This window comes from Homarus americanus, unplaced genomic scaffold (assembly GCF_018991925.1).
Source record: "Homarus americanus isolate GMGI-L3 unplaced genomic scaffold, GMGI_Hamer_2.0 scaffold19318, whole genome shotgun sequence".
In the NCBI taxonomy this organism is placed as follows: domain Eukaryota; kingdom Metazoa; phylum Arthropoda; class Malacostraca; order Decapoda; family Nephropidae; genus Homarus; species Homarus americanus.
This window is the reverse complement of record NW_024732238.1, coordinates 3,798,687-3,822,074: the sequence shown is the minus strand read 5'-3', so window position 1 is coordinate 3,822,074 and position 23,388 is coordinate 3,798,687. Positions and strand designations below refer to the sequence as shown.

Below are 23,388 nucleotides of genomic sequence, written 5' to 3'. Positions count from 1 at the left end.
TCTTTTTTATAATCTAGACTGTATGTATCTAATATCATACACTATAAACAGTACTGTACCTGTATACAGTACTGCATTTGTTTCACCCCTATTATTTTTCTTACCAAAATCAAAGTGTTGTATTGTAAAGTACAAATCAAGTTCATTATATTTTTGAATAAAGGCAGACAGACAACTGAATAATAAAATCCACTTTATGGTCAAGGAGACTGTTGAGAGATTTGTACGATGCATCACGACAGAGCACATCACAGTGAAGACTCCTGTTGCCCATTTGGTGAGATATGCTTTACAGCAGTGGTTCTTAAACTTATTTGCCTCACACCCCTCCTCTGCATAAGTCCTAGATCCCAGGCCCCCCCCCATCCCCTGATGCAACCCTTGGTTATTATAGAGTGGGAGGGATGAGCAATCGTGTACAAGACCCATTCAATTCCTGACCAGACTTTTTTCTCTGACCGCTCGCGCCCCCCTTGGAATCTTCTGGCACAGGGGGTGCGCCCCCCAGTTTAAGAACCACTGCTTTACAGCATACAGCATATTATCATAATGGACCATGTACTGAAAGTGATGAATGCACTGTAACTCTACCCACCAATTTGAATTCATATGAATCCAACAGTTGTCTCAGGGACCAGTGAGGAAAATCAGGTCAAAGTCTCGACTCTACAGCTTGTTCAGTCAAGTCCCTCTCTGACCACATCTGGGGAGATCATAATCTATCCTCAGTTCCCTGCCAATTTAAGTCTTCACTCAAGGGAAAAGAGTTGGAATTCAGTCTCTCATTAATTTCCTCAGCCATAAACAGTGATTTTATTCTTTAATTCTCTATTTATGGTCTACAGAGCTTTGCAAAAGATATGACAACTAAACCATCCTGGGAGAAATGGGTGGTGGTGGTCGTGTGTCTTGAAAATGTCCATAACGTATCCCAAACTACCATAAGTACGAAGCAATGCCTCAAAACATGAGACTGACTTTATGCTTCCTAGAGCCATATGTAAGTGGAACTGGGTGTTCGTCCTTTAGAGATCTTAATTCACATACCATACATTGGATGAATTAAACATTTTGCTCCAAGAAAGATATATTGACATTTAACTCAGGAGAGTCAATGAGATGATGCAACCACAAAGATTTTATTCTTAGGCTGGCAAGCTTAAAAGTGAGTGTTTTGTGGTGCTGAGAAGAAAAAGAGACCCAAATTTTCGATTCTCTATGTGTTATTTAAGCATTTCCGACTTACGACCATTTCGACTTACGACCTGGATGTCAGTCCCTAACCCCGTCGTAAGTCAGGGAGTGTGTGTGTGTGTGTGTGTGTGTGTGTGTGTGTGTGTGTGTGTGTGTGTGTGTGTGTGTGTGTATATATATATATATATATATATATATATATATATATATATATATATATATATATATATATATATATATATATATATATATATATATATATATATATATATATATATATATATATATATATATATATATATATATATATATATATATATATATGCACACACACACACCGCATATACGGTAGTAAAGCCTGTACTGTATATACAACAGGTAGTCAGAAACTCGGATCTGTTAGTTTGGTGTAAGATAACGAGTTTCCTTTAAGGCATAAGATTAATGTCCATAATGGGATTAAAAATTAAAGTGTTTTACATCACTATAATACCAAAAACTTTAAATACAGGTATTGTAATAATTCTCTGGCATTTCAGGCAAGAACTTTAAACATGGAACTCAATCTTATGCCTTTAGGAGGGTTTGAATGAAAAAGCCAGGATCAACTGAAGATTAGCCCCCCTTCTTAACCAATGTAGGGGTGATTAAACTTAAGGTGAGACATACTGGGGGCCAATCTTCAGGCGATCTGTGAGGCATATGTGCCACCTGTTGCAGTTAACCCAGTCATAAGGAAGAAATTACAATCACAATTACATTTTATAAAAAATTTTGCTTCCAAACAATATAAAACCATAGCTACTGTATATAATCAACAAAGTATTCACTAAAGAGCCAGTACCGTCATAAACACAAGGAACAAATATTAGTTCCCCATTTTAAGCATTGACGATATTAATTAGTCAATATTTACAGGAATAACATTGCTCACCAGTCACTGGCATGATAAATTCTATACAAATTTTCTACCACAATGATCAAATATACTAAGAAGTATATATGAAGGAGATTCCCATCATATATTCTTACCATTAAGTCAGAGAACAACAACAGGTTAAAGAGGATAAAACAATTTCATCAATAGCAATAAAAACTGAAGTACTGTTTATAACTACCGGTACACTAAGTGAAGATGTCCTGTACTACATTCACAAACTCCAACCAAACATTTAAAATTGATTAACAGAAAAAGAATGATAGAACATAACCTAAATCTATTATTCTATTACATTCACATGAATCAGACTCCACAGTGGGAAACTGAACAAACTGCACTGATTCAGTTGTTTGTGTCTTCTCAACATTGAAATTGAACAAAGCCAAGAAAAAAATAGCACCCAAGCCTTCTTCTATAATACTGTATAGAGAAAAATAAACTCTTTATTTTCTTAGATACAAAAACAAACTAAGCACTTTAATTCTCTTAATAAGAATCCATTTTCAATATTCCTGCAGCACCTGGGGTGCAAAATGCATATGGAACCTCTCCTTTAAAAATACTTTTCAGCTCTCTCAGCAACTCTTGAATTTACACTGTAATCATTAATTACTTTTCATTCAATTTGCTAGCATCACCTCATCAAAACATACTGTACAGTACCTTCTAAATCCTTCTTCCTTTACTTAGTCTTACACAGCATCAGAATGTTTACATGATTCTCTAAAAATAATAATAAATTGTTCAAGCAACAAAGAAATAGTATTCTTAATATCCTTGACTGAGAAACAACTGGCACTTTTCATTTACTCACAGTAAACAAGAGACTAATATAACAAACCAAGTAAAAGAATGTGGAGATGGTGCCAGTTGCAAGTGAGCACACCAGGGCATTGTAAGTCATACCGACCCCAGCCGGCACTCTTTTAGAGTTTTAGCCTTCTTGACACGAGTCAACGAGCCAACTTCATGGTCCTGGGGAATAAAAACTCATGGGTTACACTCCTTGAGCTTTAATAATAAGTGCAGCATATACTGTATATCTCTCCTTTCGATTTCTGTAGTTCATTCAAAACTTATGCTAGTCAACAATAATAAACATTAGGCCCAAAAATTAGTGGATGTGATTCAGGATAACATTTGTTATTTAGTGTTGAGTTTCTAAGGTGAATACTTAAAAATCATACATCAAATACTGTACAGTACTGTACTTGAAACAAATACTGTAGTATTAAACATTAGGAGTACTGTAGCAGCTATCAGTGCTATGACTCCTAACTTGTGGTTGGATGATAGTTAAAAGTCTCCTTTATTACCCTAGATGAGCTGTAGGGAAAGGAGCAGACATTTTGAAAAATAAACTTATATAGTGTTCAGTTTTACAAGTTTATCCATTAAGCAAAAATGAAAAACAACCAAAAAGTAACAGAGAATATTCTTCAGTCTCACAATAACTGTTGAGGATCACATAGAGTAGGTACTGTAGTTGAACCTCAGAATCAAATTATAATGTAAGGGAGCCTTAATTAGTACTGTATAAGTGAAATCCTTCAAGTGTTTATTTAGCACAGCATAAGACTTTACCTAGCACAGTTAAATTAGTCTATGTAAGCAAAATGATGAAAATGTTTTATCTGAACCTTGCTGCATAAATACAACTTCTATTATTGAAAATTAATGTAGACACTGTAAAACCTAAAAGCTCTTTCTATTAATCATTGTTAACATCATTATCATAATCCGAACCATTGCCAGATGATTAAAAAGTTAGTTAACATGCTACATCAGCTCTTGTGCTTATATAATTATTGAATGTGTTTGTATTATAAGGTCATACAGTATTGCATTTCCCACAACAAAATTACTACTGTCACATCATTCGACAAAATACTTTCAGCAAAAGTCAATATCTAAACGCACAATAACCTATTTTGGCTAGAAACAATAAATTCAGTCATACACCTTCTTTGTTCTTTCAAGAGCTAATATGCCCCTTTAGCTGTTCAGATTCCTCTTCAATCCATCCCACCTTACCCCATGTACTGGTACATGCACAGCAACTTTCTTCTTGCAGTCATTTCCTTGAATGACTCAGCTACATTCTCTTTCTTCATCTCATCAACATTTACTGCCTTACTCTCATATCTTTCATTTATTTTTCCTTCAACTTTCATTTCACTATTACAGACACAAGAATAGCATATATAGAAAGTAAAAAACTCAGTGGCTTTAGGCCCTTCTAATTTTCTTAAGCAGTCAGTCGGTTTTTTCTTTTTGTTTTACTTATGTTAACCATTATTGTCGAATATTAGTACAGGAGGAAACTGAGCACCCAGAGAAAACTTGTGATATTTGGTAGTCACCCTGGATAACACCATTCTCACACTGACTCAGGCCAGAGATTGCACTCAGAAAACAGTAGTTAGAGGCATGCACATTACCATGGCCAAGACTTATTGTCAATAAAAGAATGGCTGGGAAATCAAATATTTACTCCTATAAACATGCAAAGTAGCACAGAGTGTATTCCACTTTCCTGTCAACTTTCTTCACAAAGATCCACATGATAAGAATTTACGGCTGCTAGAGCTGTAATTTAAATTTTTGACCCAATAATCCCATGAGTAACGTACCCATTTATCCCCAGATGGAAAAAATAGCTTGTAATCTCAAATCTAAAATCTAATACGACTTCCATTGTGAACCTGCATTGATCTTCTTGCAATAGAATTGAGTAAATCTGGTGGTATCTCACAATACATTCCAGTAGTTTTTAGTACATTTTATTTATCCTTCATCTTGTGACTATAACACACATAATAACTACAAATTACCCGATGTATTATTGCAGTGAATACCTTTACAAGCCCCACATGCTAGAAAACAATGCAATCGTAACCTGCATTTACAAAGCAGAGCCTCACAATCTATTGCATTCAAAAGGTAAGCTGGAGCTGGCCGTAAATCTGTGGACCCAGGGACCATCTTATTGCCATGTATCATCTACCCCCCTTCCTCTGCAGGTAAATCTCTCCCAGACCGCTGTTGACCTTGATGGTAAACACGAAGGCCGTGATATTGGGCAGTAGCAGATTCTGTGGCTTTACCCATGTTTTACTTGAGGATACATTTTTTTGGGAGTCTCAATCTGAGTTTGTCTACAGTACAGTATCTCCAGGTTCACCATGATACAAGAATACTAATGCATTTTCCACAGTCTTGATTATACCAGAGCAATCTGCTTCTGTGTACCTGATTACAGGAGCTTGTTGCTGGAAGTACAGACTGGATTTAACCAGTTTCAGGGCAGCAGGTTTGACAAGACCAACCAAGCAGGATGTGGTCTAACACCCCAGGATAGCATGAATGAACAGAAGATAGTCACATACATCCTTATCAAGTGACTGCTGAAGCTGTCCGATATTCCAGCACTTTTTTGGAGTCTTAGACTGTAGGTTCTATTCTGGCCGGAAGTACAGCTTAAAGAGTATGTCCTTTGCCTCACTACAAAGTAAAATAAGGTGAGTGTCATTTCCAACCAAGACTGTGTCATGCTTTCTGGCCAATGCAATAGCAGTTTGAGTGATCAAGACATCAGCATTCGCTCTGGCATGAGGTGTGTCACAGCCTTCTCGCCCCGTCTGATGCTGAGCATGTCCACAAATTGTTGCTCATTCTCAGTGTTGGATAAGAACTTCCCATTACGAACTGTACATAACATGTCACTGGTGAATTACACTGTGGGACCTGGATCACCTTTAGCTCGCCTTGATTAGACTCCATCTTTTGTTGTAGGACCAGAATGATATCCATCAAAGATGATGGTAGCCTGACCAAATTTTGACATTACATAGCGAGCAAAATGATTTAATATAACATCCCGTGTCTCACCAATCTTCCATGGAACTCGTTGAAGGATATAACCAACATCGAGAATGTTATGAATATTTTCGGGTAAGGTGTCTTGCTTGTTAGGCACTCTCCACCACAAACAAATGGCCAGTGGCTGCTTCTCAACTTCTAGTAGTACGTGAGGTAAACTGAAAACAATTGGAGGGTAGCTGTAAAGCTTATGTTGGATCACTCGAGTCCAGTTTATCAGTGTTTGCGCCAGCTGTGACTAGCCGCTGAAACAGCAGTTGAGGATCGATTGATACAGATTGGCCCAGCATCCCATCCAGAATCTTGTGACCTACAATAACAGCCATGTCAGCATTCACATCATCTGCAGCACAAACACCTCTATCAATACTATAAAGTGATGCAAATTAAAACATGTTTTATATAGGTTAAATTTAGCCCTCCAGGTAGCGTTGGGGTGGTTAAATTTCAGGTGGGTTAAGCTGTGGAGCAATCATCAGGTGAGCACTTGAAGCTAACCTTCACGTGATCCACATTTTATCAATATCCCAATGTATAAGCCGAGCTTTTAGAATAATTATTTTAGTCAAAGAGAACTGTACAATATTTTTACGGGGATTGAAATCCGTGAATGATAAATTAACCAGCTAACATGGGTATGTGTGTACCAACTACTACCATAAATGATTTGTATTTATTTTTCCAATTTCTTGTTTCATGATATAAATACTGTACGAGTAATTACATGTACACACTTACTTCTTATTTATTTATTGGAGTCATATCTATTACAACAGGGTCATTAATCACACCCAGGTACAAGTACTTCATTTTTCTATTCATCTAAAATGTAAGAAGTGTTCATAACACTTATGAAACATCAACTTACTCAGTACATTTGCTAAAGTTTAGCACCTATGGGGCCTCATTATTATGCCCCATAGTTAAATACACACTCAACCAGGGGTATGAGTGGCAGGCACAGAATGATCAGTGCTAGATTGACCTGTGTCATCTTGCCTAAGAAAATTTGATAAAACTCAAGAAATCCCTAATTATAGTCAATTTTGCAAGGTCCCAGTAGTGGATCAGTGACCCGAGGTGAGTCATCTCTCTTTCCCTGATCCCAAAATTAACTAATTGACAACACCCTCCCAACCAAGCTGAAAATTAATTAATAAATTTATCTCGAAAAATCTTGAACACAAATCAGAAACACTCACAAGCATGTGCCCTCACACACACACATTTTACTTCACCTTTCTGCAGTAAAGGAGTTAAAAACAAAACACAGAATTCACTAAACAAACTATGAGTAATAATAGCCATAATTTCTTGTAATCAAACCAGTGACAATAAAAAATAAAACTGAAATACAAAGAGGAACAAGGTACAGATGCACTTTGCATTAAAAAGAGTTAAAGGTACAACTTCTAAAAGTTAATCAGTAAAATACTGGACAAACTAACTTTCTTCATCAAGGCTTCTAAACTTCATGAGAATTCTTATATTAAAAATGAAAGTGAGTACACCATATACTGTAACGACATTCTCAAAAACATTTCATTTTTCTTTTGGGGAATTATAACTGGGTACAGTAATCTATTTGATCCACAATATTCCCTAATGTTTTCCATTGGGGAAAGTACTACAGGTACAAAATCATTATCTTGTTTTTCTTTCTTGTAAACTACAGATATTCCTACTACACTACAGTATGTACAGTACTACACTACCGACACCTTTTATTTTCAAAAGCAGCTGCTCTAAACATAAAGTAACTTCAGTGCTGTTTCCAGTTTTTGAAAATTCTTTCGTTATATTTTCTGTAAAAAAAATTTCTTTCATACACCTCACTAATACTCTGTACTGTATATTGTAATGGGTACTTCAGGTAATTACACACTTGTGGATGGACACACAGGGCATATATAGGGTGGGGGGGGGGGGAGGATATGGCCATGCCCCCCCCCCCCTTGCACCTCCCCAAAACTCATTCAACCCAACGCAACCAGTTCACAAGGAAGTAAGTACAGTACATGTACTCAGAAATTATTCTGCCCCCTGCTTACACCAGTGGATGGAAATAAAATAATGTCTCAATCTTCAAGTCTTGGTCTCCCCCTTTTCAGAAACTTCTATATGCAACTGGATGAACATGAACCGAGTAGTTTATAAATCCAATCAGGTATCACCTTTCCTGAGATATACTCTATAACTATTCACATTTTAATCAAAATTTACAGTTGTCCTTTTTCTCTGTAACTAATACTGAATATTTATACAGTACAGTAGAGCTTTTATAATTTCCATTTTAACATTTTAATGTAGTAGCAAAAATTATTTCTATAAAATATCACTGAAAAGACATCAGGAAATACGTCAATACATTATACACACAATAATTCTAAAAAATACAATGCAGTATCAGCAACTTACCTGAATATTTTATTACACAAAAACTTCATTGATGCATTAAATTTGTTAGTGTGTTCAGAAAAATATTTTCTTATGCAATACACAAAAAAATAAGAAAATGGATGATGGGTAAAAAAATTTGAGTGCCTGGATGATCCAACATGCCAAAAATGTTCACCCAGGTGCATTACAGGCTAATCATTAAACTTAATACAAAACTATCAGGGAATTTCTTTTCCTGCTGAATCAGCAGACAATGTGCATCTATTATTTTCAAATGAGAGCATTATTCGAAAGATGCTTTGCGAAAATACTATGATCAGTTGCTGAATGAGGTGTGCAATGTGACACTGAAAGATGTGAAACCTGTTCAGAGCTAAGAGGGGTGGTTAGACACTGAGAGTATTGTACTGGCAAAAGTCTGCTTAGATAGGCTAAGATGGTTTGGGCATGTAGAGAGAATGGAGACCAGTTGGGTTAAGAGGTGTATGAGTCTGAATGTGGATGGTTGGAGAGTGAGGGATAGGCCAAGAATGACATAGAGAAAGATTGTAAAATTTGACCTTAGAGACAAACACCTGATGAGAGAGGCTGCAAGTGAGTATGCAGCATGGCCATCAGGTAGTCATGGTTAAACCACACATGCATGGCAAATGGCCGTATAACATTGATAATGATGAAATATTTTTCATCTCAAAATTTAACACATCTATCAACTGATAAATCCTTGTCACTGACCTGTTGAAGCTGTCGTGGTCTTTTTTGCATTGAGCCTTAAAGCCTTCAAGTGTCGTTGACCCGTCATGTGACCATCCAGTTGGTCCTGGGATGTAGCTGAAACATTACACAACTCGCAGAAAAACCTGAAACAACATATCAAATTGCCATTAATGTCTTTTTCATTTTTTTTAATAAAGTATAAAGTTTAAGACAATATATAAGCTTATAAACCAACCTTCCACACAAGATTATATATAATTATCACAGCAAACACTGCCATATTACTGTGTGGGATTGTTTCCTTCTTGATAGTAGACACTGTAATGGTAATGGTCAGGCCAGTGAACAAGTCACAAATCTAAATTCCAAGGCAGTCACAGGACCTCAAAATTAGTAAGGAGTAAATGCTCCTAAATTAAAAGGCACAAAGAACCATTATTAACCCCTTTTGTACAGTCCCCACTGAGCTTAAAAAAATTATCTGGCATTAGCCAAATAAAATACTGTATTAAGAGTGGTGTTCCCATAGTCAATTGGTTAGCGATCTACCTGAATGCAAAATACCAATTCTCTTGAACAATCTAACACTGTAACTTAGAACTAACATCGGGGCTACAAATACCCACATACAAAGGAAAGATGAAAAGGAAAAGTGTAAAACCATAGAAGATTCTGTATGGTGATAAATTCAGGATGCAAAGCCCAAATATTCACAATAAAGTTGCTTGTAGAAAAATAAAATGTTATAATTTAGAAACTGCAAGCAGCATTTATAAGATTGGAGAAGCCATTGACAGGGTGAGTTAAAAGATACTTGGAGGATTCGAATTCCGAGAGAAAAGTATATATTTCAGTCGAAATATTATCAAGACATAAGGCTTAACGTTTCAGCCATTTTGGCCCAAAATAAGATTTTGTTAAAAATCACAGTACTGTATAGGTACTCTTAAGCATGCTGATTCTAAATCCATGGTCCATGGTTTGATTGCAGGGTAATTAGTGGTTGTAGTGACGCTTGGAATACTTTAATGACATCGTTTCAATGCTAATTTCTCGCCAACTTTGGGTTTCCAAGGTGCGATTTTGGTGTTTTTATGTTATTCTGGAATTACTTTTTGTGGTGATCCGTAACTAAAAAATTATGGTGAATGACTTTGACTGGATGATTGATAAACGAAAATTAAAGATGAATACGATACTTAGAAAATCAAGGTGGTTAGATATGAGAGGAATGAGTACAATATAACATTGTGGAATTTGATAAATCATATAGAGGAGGAAAACTGAGCACATTAAATAGAAAAATTAGTGATGATAAAGATGATATACTGTATATACTGGAGGAATATATACAAAGATATTATAACAAAAGACTTCATAAATCTTATATAGCACACCTTCCTCTCTCCTTCACAGCATCAGGGTCTAGTGATTTTTCAGATATCTGATCAGACCCTTCCTCAGACGGAGGCTCCAGGTTAAGGCCTACTCTCTCCACTGAAACTCTTGGATCCGGTGGCCTGGAAAATGAATAACAAATGTAAGAAGATGTAACTGATGGAGCCAATGCGAGTGTTGATAACTGCTGGGAAATATATGAGATTACTAACTGGCTTTATGGCCAGGCCAGGATAGCACAGAGAATTAATTCATCATATTCATACATCTTCAAAATAATATATCAAAATAGCATCACATTCAAGGCAAAATAAATAATTGTTTTCAATAAGAGGTAAGTCATGAAATAATCTCAAAACACAAAATGCATGAATACACCTAAGCCCAATACTACTATAATAAAAATTTAATTAAAACACACAAGATACTAACTACAGTACAGTTTACAGAAACACTTACATTCTCTGCCACTTCCCAGTTTCTTTATTATAGTAGCCAGCCTTCAAAGGTTTGAGTCCGTGTAAGACCCGCTGATGGTTTCGACCCATGTAGTGTTGCTGTGCGTGTTGTTCCGAGGTAAAGCTTAAATCACAGCACTTGCAGTAGAGTTGGCTCACATCTAAGGGCTCCACTTTCTGCAGTAACATATGAATACAGTAGGTAATAACAACTCGTTCTGACATATTAATCTTGTAGCATTAAAATAGTACTGCACTGGAATTTTAAGATATTTTTCTTCATCACAAGAGTGTATAACATCAGCAATATTTCTAATATCATTAACTTCACAAACCTTTTTAGGAGTTGATAAATCAATTTTGGCCATTTTTGCAGGTGACTGACCATCCTTCCGAGCATGTTCAATTATGTAGTTTTTCACTTTTTTTCTATGTTGCTTCCCTTCATAGTGATTTTTGGCCTGGATTCGAGAATTGAGCTGAAATGACAGATAAATTATTTAAGATTATCATTAAAAGTTATACCATTATTAATATCACCAAATATAGCACAAAGGGAAAAATTAAGGCATTATAGCTTAAAACTTTATAAAACAATTACTAATTGTTTCATTACACACCTTCTCATACCACAATACAGTATCTCTTTGGAGGTTACAATTTACATACAGTACATGACTGTATTACCGGGTATTGCAGTTTAGGTCCTTCAATTGCCAGGACTACTAGGCATTACAGTACTGTTCCACACCATCAACAAATAGTTATATTTTACATACCTTTACATCACATAATTCACAAGAATTATTGTGAAACTTGGCAACAAGTTCCTCTGGAAGATTAGGATCAAACTCAACTGGTACTGAAAATTTGAAAATCAATAAATTATTATACTAGTGTATTAAGAAATTAATCAAACATCAATAAGTATATTCTAGCAGCCAATACCTATAATAATAACACTGTACATTTCACTTACATCTAAATTCCAGTGGATCGTGTACAAAAGGGAATATCAAATTATCTATAAAGCCCTTTAAAAGTTTTCATAAATATTACTGAAATTATGTCAAGTTAGGCAGAGGGTCATCATCTGGTTTATTGTTATTCTTTAAGAAGATTCATATCCAATTAAGAAGGCAGGAAAAATTAAGTTTATACAATGCTAAACACTAATGAAATCAAAGGTCTATAATCCTCATTTGAAGCATTGCAGTATTGTCAAAAAGGCTCTCAGGGAGACTACATGGCTAAATCAATGATGACAGTAGACACTGCAAACACTATAAACAAATTTTAACCAACCTACTATAATCTGTTCAAAATAAACTTGAGATTGTTTGGCTAAGTTGTGTCTGCTTGGTTGGGTTAGGTTAATTAATCTTTCACATTCAGATGATTTAATCCAGCAGTCACAGACCCAGCTGTAAAAAGATGAGGTACAGACCTTCCTAAGGAGACTTACAATCACATAAAAAAAATAAGAAGGAATAGAGTGGTGATTCTTTCCTTTACTGATGTCACGCTACATACAATACTTACAAGGTCTTTTGTTATTTGGTATCGACGGTTTAGTGATAGGTGGTGGTTCTTTCTCTTTGCGTCTTGGAACTAAAGGACTACCAACAATAGGTTCCAATGGTTTAATGGTGGAAGAATCTGATTCTAATCTCTCAGGTTCATCCTCATACTCAGATGGTCTTCTTGATGGAATACCACCATTGCTGTGTCTTGATCGTAAGTTTTGTTGATTCGACTGCTGTTCAGTTGTCTGAGGACGGTATGAAGTAGACGATTGAGTTTTTCTTTCCTGTGAATTTTGTGTCTGTTGGCGGCCTTGAGGCGGCTGATTTGGATAGGTCTGCTGCTGCTGAGGACGAGGAAGTCTAACGGGAGGGGGAGGAGGAGGAGGACGAAGTGCATTTGGTGGTGGCCTTATTGGGCGGAAGTGAGGTGGTGGCGGCGGTGGAGGGTGAAACGATGGTGGTTCTTGAGGTGGAAGAGGAGGAGGTGGAGGAGGATGTGGAGCACGACCATAACCTCCCCAATAGTTGCCATAGCCTCCATACGGTGATCTGTTAGGACCGTACATACCTGTTGAAAAAAATATATCGGGATAAATAAAAAATGAAAGAAAAATAGAAGACTAAGACTACACTAAAGGAAAACATCATTTCAAAATATCAAGCAAGATTTCCATGTACCAGGCCAATATTAAGGGAGTTTCTGTTAAAAGTAATCTTCCTATTTTATCTAAATAACAAGGTTTGTGAGGAAGGCAGACTTTTACATCTAAACTGTGAATTACTTTTGTTAATCTTCCATCCTATACTGCACCAAGTATTAATCTCCCTACATCACATTTCACCTATAAAATACATCTGCATGCAAACCAATAAAGCCAAACATAAGTTCCTATTGCGGAGAATGTACAGTACAGTATATATCGCTCAGATACAGCAAAAATTAAGTACGTACATCAAATGTTTCTGCATTCTGGCAATTTCATACAAGATGAATATTTAACAGTATGTACAGTATACCTAAATACAGTGTATCATGAGCAACACCAAGAAACTATATATACTCTCACAGCATACATGCACCATATACTGTACTGCATAGTTTATATACAGTACATACCTAACCAACTGTAAACACGTATAACAAGTTGGGCAGACCAGAGACTATGTAACCAGAAATTTCCAGCAAGGCAGACTAACCTAGCCTAAGCCTACAATCTGCGCAGCCAAGAATACCCAGCAAAGAAACCACTTCGGTTCTATAAACTTGCAAGAAACTTAAGACTTCCATAAAGAAGTTATCAAGAATAGTTATAGGAATCAAAAATTGTACAGTACAATAACACTGACATTCACACAAAAATGAAGATTGAGCTATTTTCTTAAGTAATCTGTAAACAACAACACTGAACTACAGTATGTATGTCTAATTTGGGGAGGAAAACACCCGAAAAATACCAAGTTACTTGAAAATAAATTGCTCAATGGTGCATTCCCACTAAAATAAAAAATAGACAAGACATTCTTTTAATACCATAGCAACAAAGGTGTGAAGGCAGTGGCAAACAGGAAAACAGTTGATCAATCAATTTTGTTCGATTCACTTAAAAATATTGAATTTCAACAAGATACAAATTTAAACTCTTTTAAAGGAAAGTTCTTTTCAATTTTGATGATAAGCTGGAAGAATTTTCCTAAATTTTATGTAGATTTGCATAATATGACTTAATATGGCAAGGGGTCCAGGGTAGGAAGTTAGCTTTGGTTAGGTTAGGTTCTGTACCAAATATCAAAATATACCGGTATGATAATAAAGTAGATAACAGATATGATGTGGTAATATCATGTGTAAATAGGTGCAGTAATTTGCACCCGAATTTCACTATGACACACCTCTGGCGGTCCGACTAATTACCCATATGTAGCCAAATATAGCCTCAATGAAGTCAAATGATGGTCGTACAAGCGTAATTCGGGCTGTGAATCACTTCTCGATTATTATTTGGTGTCATAAAGTCAAAAAAAATTGGTAAACTTAATTTAATCTGAGTTGTGTTAGGTTAGGTTAGGTTAGGTTAGGTTAGGTTAGGTTAAATTAGATTAGGTTAGGTTAGGTACATGCACTTGATCTATTAACTCAGATTAAATTAAGTTTACCAATTTTTTGTGACTTCGTCACACCAAATACTAGTCGAGGTTAGGTTAGGTACACGCACTCGATCTATTAACTCAGATTAAATTAAGTTTACCAATTTTTTGTGACTTTCTGACACCAAATGCTAGTCGAGAAGTGATTGGCAGTCCGATTTATTCACCTAGGACCATTATTTGACTTCATTCCGGCTATATTTGGCTACATTTGGGTACATTTGGGTAATTAGTTGGACCCCACCTCTGGTACAGATAACATTCACTCTCTCAACCTGATACCCTTGATAATGAGGTTTGGGTGTTAATAACGATTTTGCTATTTGCACTATCGAATGCAAATACTTTCGGCCTTCATTAAAAACACACATTTTAGTGAAAATACCAAGTAAAACTTGATTATTAAGTCCAGTGAGTCATTTTCGACATTTACGAGTGTTTAATCAGAAAATTCATACTACCAGTACATACTCAAGTAAGAAATTCTTCTAAGAATAAGAACAGTAAGACTACCTGAGGCTCTTTCTGTTGTTCACCTTCATTTGTGCATTTCAGGAAGACAGCCTTGGTGGCAATATTGTACACATGTGTCATGATTCTTCCAACTCAAATTAACATTTGGAAGATAATGATTACAGTTTTGTCAAATATAATACACCAAACAGCCTGCTGGTGTGTGTCAACTGTAAACTACCTCTTATTAGCTGTCAAGAGATAAATATATCACACCCTTGTCTTGTAAACCACACAAATGTCAGTAAAAGGTTAATGTTTCGAGAATTATAAATCCAATAGAATAAACCCGCACTCCTACTACAGACAAAGGTGTAAATGACAGTATTCTACTGCAAGATAGGCTTTCCTACCTGTCAAATATCAAACATGAGATTTTTCTTAAGCCTCGCCCTTTAATAACCTCGCCTTAGCCACCGGGGGAAGCCCAGCACAATAACCATCTCGTTAAACAAAATGGTACACTATATCGTCAAAATTATCCGCACAATATAACACTTACTTGTCATATCTCGCCCTCACGATGATATATATCCCGAGGCACTTTCCCACTGAGGAAAAATTCTGATTATTTAATGGGAGCTGTTGAACACCTCTCAGCTGATCGAAGGGTAAACAAACATTTTGTCTTGGTACGTTTTCTGTGTAACAACTTCAGCCTCACCTGTACATTCTTTTCACAATTGGCAGCGTTTCATGACAAGTAAGCGTACAAGAAATCTTTACAATACTAAAAATACCACGAAGTATTCATGGGCCTTTAAAGTCATCTTTTTACGAATGCCGTTCTCATGTTAAGAACGAGAGAGGATCATCAACCACTACACACGTGTTCTACTTCCTGTTATCTGTTTCACACTGAAAAAGTTTACAATTAAATATTATTTTTCTTTTGTATTGTTTCTTGTAAGATAACATAATAACCACCACGGAAGAATACAAAATTCTTCCGCATGTATTTTTTTAATAAACATTTGGCCCACGAATATAACTATGACAATTTGGATATAGTTTACTGTACAGGTCTGACGCACTGGTCTTGGAAACTTCATTGGAAAAAATATAAATGTACAATCAACCTTTTACCTCGTTGAAGGACACTTTTACTGACATCGGGTAGGTGAGGGTAGCGACACGCTCCCAGGACAATTTGAGACTTTACTTGGGGAACGTTTCCCAGATGATTGGTATTACATTTATATGCTTAGCGGGCACTTAACGCCGTTTTAACGTTGAATCTACCTTAAATTAAAATCCATCGTCATTTTCCCGTCTACTCAATACCGCAGTTTTTGTTGTGCGCTGTTTTCTTGTGATCTTTGATTGTATAGCATGGGTGTTGGTATATAGTAAGCGAGTCTGTGGTTTATGACATATTCAGAGCTCTGTAATTAAACTTAACATCTATTTTTTCCTCTTTTAAGAACTAAGAGGACCCTGCAAATGACAAGAGTTGGTGTAGCTTGCTATGATGAATTGATGTTCTGCCCAATTCTTGTCCAGTTTTATTTTGAATTCAACTATTTTATGCTTATATTTGGCTCACCAAACTTATTTGATTTCAATAAAATTTTTCCAAAATATATCTAGCGTTGTATAAAATATAAATATATGAATATTGTATGTTTTTATTTTAATATATTTTGTGGATCGTCGTGGTGTGTGGTGGCGCCGCTGTCGCTGTTTACTTTCCGCTAGGCGGCGCCACCGTCCGTCCTTTCAGTAAACAAGGCCAAGATTATGGTAAGAGCACGCAGACTCTCCAGTAATTGTTGAGTTTTGTGACTATCCTGTGTCGTATATTTAAGTGATTAAGTCTAAGATTATTTCCTAGTAATGTGTGAGTACGATTTCATTAATTGTGGTGTTATTGGTGTGGTAGTTCTTCAGATGAAAAGTGATAAATATTGCACTTGGGTTTTAGGGCATGGATGTCACTGGTGACCGTATAAAGATTTCAGATTAAGCAAGGGTTATTATTTGAACTTATTGGTGTTCCCTAGATTGATTGAGGGTCTCCACTCGGTAATGAATGTCAACAATTAAAAAGAAGAGCCAATATCGGTATGTTTTTCGTGGAATAAACACTTCCATAATGCCGAACTTTTATTGTTATGATGCGAGTTGTGAAGTTTAATACTAGTGGTAAATACTTTCTTATTTCTCAACCAGTGCATCATTCATATTTTCCACTTGTTTTCTTTGGATGATAGTAATAGAAACAATGTAGCCTCTTTTTTCTTTAAAGTAATTACCCCCCTGATGAAAGTCTCCGTCATTATTTTGATAGGTTTACAAAGACTAGATTCACAATTTATAGTTTTAAGAGCGGACAGTAACACGCGGCACTACGGGAGATTTTGCGGTGGAATGATTACAGTAAAAAAAATTGTTGTCTACAAAGCACATGGAACTACCGCCACAAAATGCACACCAAATTACACATGACAATGTCGTCTCTTCTTTTTGACTTATAATTAATATAGTCTCTTCATTTACAGTCCACCCACAAAAAAAAGACGAGGAAGCTTCGTGGACACGTGAGCCACGGTCATGGCCGTGTTGGTAAGCATGTAAACATTTGTTTATCGCCTGTTTATAGATAAGCTGTCTAAAAGTTTATTTTATGTTTTCATTTGTTTTAAAAATGTAGTTTTAAAGTCATTCATTGAGATTTGTGTTAATTAACTTAAGAGGCTGAAGGGAGTTTTAGATAAGCATCAGGGGTAAAATATTTGATGTGGAATGCGAGAAGCTGCTTCGTGGTTATACTGTATACAATTACCGTAAATTTATTGCCCTGTTTATGATATTTGATGAGCATTGAACTGATTTGGTCAAAAGTATTTTCAGACTTGTAATGGGTGCAGTGATAAGATGTTTCCCTTATTTCTAATGTTACAGTACCTGGATCTTGTGGATCTTATTTATAGCACCACTGTCCTTTTGTAATGTTCTAAAGAAGCCCATGAATAGAAGAACATAACAAATTGTCTCACTTCATGTACAGGGCTATACTTAGAGTGACTTGAACTAGCTAGGCAGATGTGAATTTTGCTGCTTGTTTTCTCATGAGCCAATTCCATGCTCCTTGATTTAGATTATAAACAAATTTTAATTGGGTCCCCTTAATTTGGTTTGTAAATTTTTGTGTATTTTACCCACAGGCAAGCATCGTAAGCATCCTGGTGGTCGCGGTAATGCCGGTGGTCAGCACCACCACAGAATAAACTTTGACAAATACCATCCTGGTTATTTTGGAAAGGTAAAATACTATATATTTAGGAGTTCTTATAAAATGCAGTTAATATAAAGGTGTTGAAAAATGTTTTGGGTAATGGTCTGTATTTCGGTGGATGAATTTCTCTTGGTGATATTACCATTAATGAATATGCTCATGATGGCTGTTGGAATTTGATTGATAGAAAGGAAAAAAATTACCTTTTCATAATTGCATTTTAAAATTTTTTTCTCTCTGGTAATACATAAGCGAGAACAATTAATATTAAGGTCTGAACAGATTTGAAAAAAAAGCTCTTATTACTCTCATTGTTTTTTAATATCAACAGGTTGGTATGCGAGGGTTCCATGATCGCCCGAGCCACAGATGGGCCCCTATTATCAATCTAGACAAATTGTGGTCCTTGGTGTCAGAGCAGACAAGAACCAATTATGCCAAGATCCCCAAGAAGGCACCAGTCATCAATGTTGTCAAATCTGTAAGTTTTTTTTTTTTTTTTTTTTTAGTTATTGAATTAGATGATGGCTATACATTTTCTTCATAGATAACCTTTACCTAATGGGACATACATTCCTTCGGGGGAAAATTTGCCCCTAAGATGTGATAAAACCACACTGAGAAATGCAATACAGTAAACATTCCCTTCCAATGTTAATTAGTTTCACTTCCAAAATGAAAACTATGAATGTAAACAGAAGCAAAAAGTAAAGTTTAATGGTAAACGTTGGGAAATACTACCAAGTGATTGTCAACTGTCTGTTTCTTCATGACCTATAGCATCATAGACTGGTTATAAATGTTAATAGCATGATTTATTGCACAGCTCATAACATTTGATGTTTATTATTATGATCATGCTGTATATGGTATATTCTTTTTGCGATACATTTACTATAGCTACCTGTCAAAAGGTATCATTGTAACTAAATCCTAGAAAACGCTTCATGGTTTACCCACACTACCCGGAGAGAGAATTATATATATATATATTCATTAAAAAGACTTGTACAGTACCTTCAAGAAGTTAAGATAACAATGACGATGATACAGTACTAAGGGCCAATTGCAAGAACAGTTATAGGGTGTACGGGGCCATTTACGATGACCTTCTTGCCCTGGTCTCTTTTTCAGCAATATCGCCTTTAACACATGGAATTCTGCACTTTTCTTAGCTTTGGAGGAGTCTCGAAACAAGTTTCCTGGTGGGAATTATTAGCTGGGGCTGTACTCAAAATACCAAAACTTCGAGATCTCTCCAGAGCTTCAAAAGGGTGGTATAACTGAAACAAGATCAGGGCAAGAAGGTCATCGTAAATGGCGTCGTACACCCCACGACTGTTCTTGCAATTGGCCCTAAATGTGATAACAAAATGAACAAATATTACATGATGACATTGTGAACGGGCGGACGGAATTTTTGTGTCGAGTGTTCACTACTGATGTGTGAAATACCCATTATCTTCCAGTGAATTGTTGCAGAAATTAATTGTGTTCTTTTGGTATTCCAGGGTTATTACAAAGTCCTGGGCAAGGGTAATCTGCCTAAGCAGCCACTTATTGTGAAAGCAAAGTTCTTCTCCCGCAAAGCTGAACAGAAAATCAAATCTGTTGGTGGCTGCTGTGTACTAGTGGCATAGGTAAGAACTTGAGTTCAAAATAATATAACCAGATGATTACTAATTTTTAATGATGACTGTGTGAACGGGCGGACAGAATTCCTTTGTTGAGTGTTCACTTCTGAAATATTGTATATTGAAAGTTGGTCAATATTTTGTACCATATTGAAAACTTAAAAGTATACTTTTATTTCAGGTATACTCTCAAGCAGATGATATCCAACATCATTTTTATTTTAAAGCTGTGGAAGCCATTTATCATTGAGTCATCTACGTGAGAAGTAAAGTTGAAAAAAAAAGTGTATTTTCCTTACCTTCTCTTGATAAATATCACCTTTAACTCCTCTCTGCCTCTATAGGCTGAATCATGCGCTTCTAACTTAGTAGAGAGAAATCCCATTGCCTAGAATTTTAAATGAAATTGCATTATGTACTAATGAAAGCATAAACCTAGAATTGTTAAAATGCCATTGACCTACAAGTTATATTGTCCAGAAATCTAAAGTTACTTCTGTATATGTATAGGAAACAATCTTAATGTTCTGGTACTGTCCACTGGTGTTTTATGTGCTTCACCTTATTGTACATATCAATTATTGTTTGGGAAATTTAAAGCAGTTCTATGGGGTACAGCAGCTAAGAGGATACGGTGCTTGATTCTTGTCTGAGCATCCCAGTCTGAGGCTCCATCTCGCTTGTAGTCAAGGAGGGGATGGTGTCTGCTACCTAACCTTGATTCGAGGAGCAGACAGCTCATTTACAGGGGATGTATTGCTCTCTTGGATGTAATATGTAATCAATCTGTCCAAAGGGTCTTTGCTGTGATCCCAGGGCACCTCCAGTCCATATGTGCCAAACACATTATTTGGGGAGGTGAAGATCATTGAGCAGTGCTGCCTAGTGTACCAAAGGCTTATAGTATACTGCAAGCTGTATCCATACTATCCCTAACAGACCTTTAGGACCCCTTTTTGCTTAATGACTCTTAGGTGCCCATGAAACATACAGGAGGGGCAGATGTATTGGTGGTGGACATCTTTGTACCTCACTCCAAGCATGTTTAATTCTTCAGACAACATACAGTACTTGTAATGGTAAGGTTAAATAGTCAGATTATCTTGGAATAAAGTGAAAAATAAAATGCATATAAGGATATAATAGCAACTGAAGCTACTCGTATGAATACCGGTATACTGAGAGGAGGAGACCCTCTTGTGTTTCATATCCACTTCCAGGATCCCACAATCCATTTCATGCTGAGACAGGATAACATCAATGGACAACAAGGCTTTGGGTGCATCTGAAATGACTGAGGAAGCATTACCTTCAGATGAATATGCAGTAAGGAAAGTAAGTGTGAACCACAGTTGTCAGTGTAAAGATTTAAATGATTTACATATAATTATTAATTATTTATTCTTCATAATGATCTGATGTACAGTATTTTACTTGAGCCCTATCCAGCAAGGCATATGGAATTATGCTTGCCTGTATGCTCTTATTACTAGGTTAAGAATGGGAAATCATTTATTGCTTCAAGTGTACAGTACATAATATCATTTTACCTATCCAAAGATATCAATGTAGCTTAATCAAAGAAAAGAAAAGACTAGGATTTATCCACTACCTGGCGAGATGTTTTTGGCACAAGCCTTCATTAAAAATCTCGGTGGATTCGCGAACGTAAATGCCATTATTTTTCACACCCTTAATAGCATTACGTGATGACATGTGAACGGGCGGACGGAATTTCTGTGTCGAGTGTTCACAACTGATTTTACCATTTCCATAATTATGAATTGTCTTATTGCAAGAAATAATTCCCTTCTTTTGGTATTTCAGATGATTTCAAGGCCCTCATAGAAATTAGCTTAGGAGTTAGTTGCTGTCAAGGCAAAAAAAAATCTGCAAAAACCAGGAACAAAGGCGGAAGTGAACCTTACTAATAATATAGCATGCTGGGAAGTTATCCACCAAGGCCATGGATGCATCTTGAAGTGACTGAGGAAGCACTGCTCTCCTCAGATGAATATGCAGTAAGTTTTTGGAGCCGATTATGCACAACTTTTCAACAGTTTAAATTTAGTTCTTATTATTTATTCTTCATAACTGATCTGATGTACAGTATTTTTCTTGAGCCCTATCCAGCGAGGCATATGGTATTGTTCTTGTATGTATACTGTACTCCTAAAATCTTTTGACAATCAATTCTACAGTGTTCATTTGGATTAACATTACACTTGGAAGATTGTGTACAACTGTCGCCGAAGTTGGACTAAAAGTTCAACACATGGTCGTGGTCAGGAGAATGTGTTTGGCACAGGCCTTCATTCAAAATCTCAGTGGTTTCTTAAAAGTAAATGCCATTATTTTTCACACTATTAATAGCATTACGTGATGACGTGTGAACGGGCGGACGGAACTTGTGTGTCGAGTGTTCATGGCTGATTTGTGATGTACCCATTACCTTAAATAGTACTGTAATATTGCAAGAATTAACAAAGTTCTTTTGATATTACAGGGTCCTAGGAGGCAAACTAAGCATCTTGTTATTGTCAAAGCAATTTCCTCAACCACAATGCTGAACAGAGGATAAATTCTGCTGGTCTCGGAGGTAAGAACTTTTATACCAAATTTAGTTTGTCCAATAATCCACTTTGCTTTTAATGATGACTTTGTGAACGGGCGGACAGAAAATGCTTGTTGAGTGTTCAATTCTGATCATAGAAAGGGAAGGCATTATTTATTAAAAATATGGAAATATTTACTGTATTTTTGTTTTTTCAGGAATTTCACAAATACTCGAGCAGGAAAAATTCAAGAACGTTATTCTCCATCGCCAATCTTAATTTGAAACCAAGGACATCTTGTTATTGTCAAATCAAATTTCCTCAACTACAATGCCTAACAGAGGATAAATTCTGCTGGTCTCGGAGGTAAGAACTTTTATACCAAATTTAGTTTGTCCAATAATCCACTTTGCTTTTAATGATGACTTTGTGAACGGGCGGACAGAAAATGCTTGTTGAGTGTTCAATTCTGATCATAGAAAGGGAAGGCATTATTTATTAAAAATATGGAAATATTTACTGTATTTTTGTTTTTTCAGGAATGTGTCAAATACTCAAGCAGGAAAAATTCAAGAACGTTAATCTCCATCACTAATGTTAATTTGAAGCCGAGGAAATTAATGGAGTGTTTTTTTGTTTTTGTTTTTCATTAAAGTATGCAGAAGTGTTTTCTTGTCTGTTTTTTGGAACACTTTCAACCCCCCTTTTTTCAGTACTGTATAAGCTCAATTATGTTTAAAGCTTTACAAAGAGAAACCTAATTGCCAATTATAAAGAAAAGTAATCTT

The 23,388-nt window shown here is 36.0% G+C and overlaps 2 protein-coding genes and 1 long non-coding RNA gene across 6 annotated transcripts in view; 2 read left to right on the top strand and 1 right to left on the bottom strand.

Annotated features, from left to right (window-relative positions):
• Nucleotides 1-16,020, bottom strand: part of LOC121868333 (zinc finger matrin-type protein 3-like) — a 30,115-nt gene extending 14,095 nt beyond the window's left edge. Inside the window, exons 1-8 of one of the 3 annotated variants that reach the window (XM_042368823.1) lie at nucleotides 15,676-16,020; nucleotides 12,532-13,083; nucleotides 11,769-11,851; nucleotides 11,325-11,468; nucleotides 10,991-11,166; nucleotides 10,531-10,653; nucleotides 9,152-9,276; nucleotides 1,950-3,109 (exon numbers count right to left, since the gene is read on the bottom strand). In XM_042368823.1, coding sequence (XP_042224757.1) covers nucleotides 3,102-3,109; nucleotides 9,152-9,276; nucleotides 10,531-10,653; nucleotides 10,991-11,166; nucleotides 11,325-11,468; nucleotides 11,769-11,851; nucleotides 12,532-13,083; nucleotides 15,676-15,682 — 1,218 coding nt within the window. In that variant the 5' untranslated portion in view covers nucleotides 15,683-16,020 and the 3' untranslated portion in view covers nucleotides 1,950-3,101. Of the gene's footprint in view, nucleotides 1-1,949; nucleotides 3,110-4,901; nucleotides 6,360-9,151; nucleotides 9,277-10,530; nucleotides 10,654-10,990; nucleotides 11,167-11,324; nucleotides 11,469-11,768; nucleotides 11,852-12,531; nucleotides 13,084-15,675 lie in introns of those variants that run through there. The other 2 variants (XM_042368822.1, XM_042368821.1) reach the window with 2 other exon arrangements.
• Nucleotides 16,021-17,104: 1,084 nt separating this feature from the next.
• Nucleotides 17,105-20,051, top strand: LOC121868213 (60S ribosomal protein L27a-like). Its single transcript, XM_042368525.1, has 5 exons — nucleotides 17,105-17,113; nucleotides 17,675-17,738; nucleotides 18,341-18,438; nucleotides 18,743-18,892; nucleotides 19,923-20,051. The coding sequence occupies exons 1-5, from the start codon at nucleotides 17,105-17,107 to the stop codon at nucleotides 20,049-20,051; spliced, it is 450 nt and encodes a 149-aa protein (XP_042224459.1).
• A 176-nt stretch (nucleotides 20,052-20,227) lies between these two features.
• LOC121868332 lies at nucleotides 20,228-23,269 on the top strand. Of its 2 annotated transcripts, XR_006089375.1 has the most exons (6): nucleotides 20,228-21,124; nucleotides 21,266-21,380; nucleotides 21,873-22,066; nucleotides 22,552-22,644; nucleotides 22,818-22,966; nucleotides 23,140-23,269. It is a non-coding gene; the product is annotated as an uncharacterized LOC121868332 (long non-coding RNA). The 2 variants fall into 2 exon arrangements; XR_006089374.1 differs by having other exon boundaries at nucleotides 20,228-21,380.
• Nucleotides 23,270-23,388: the final 119 nt, after the last annotated feature.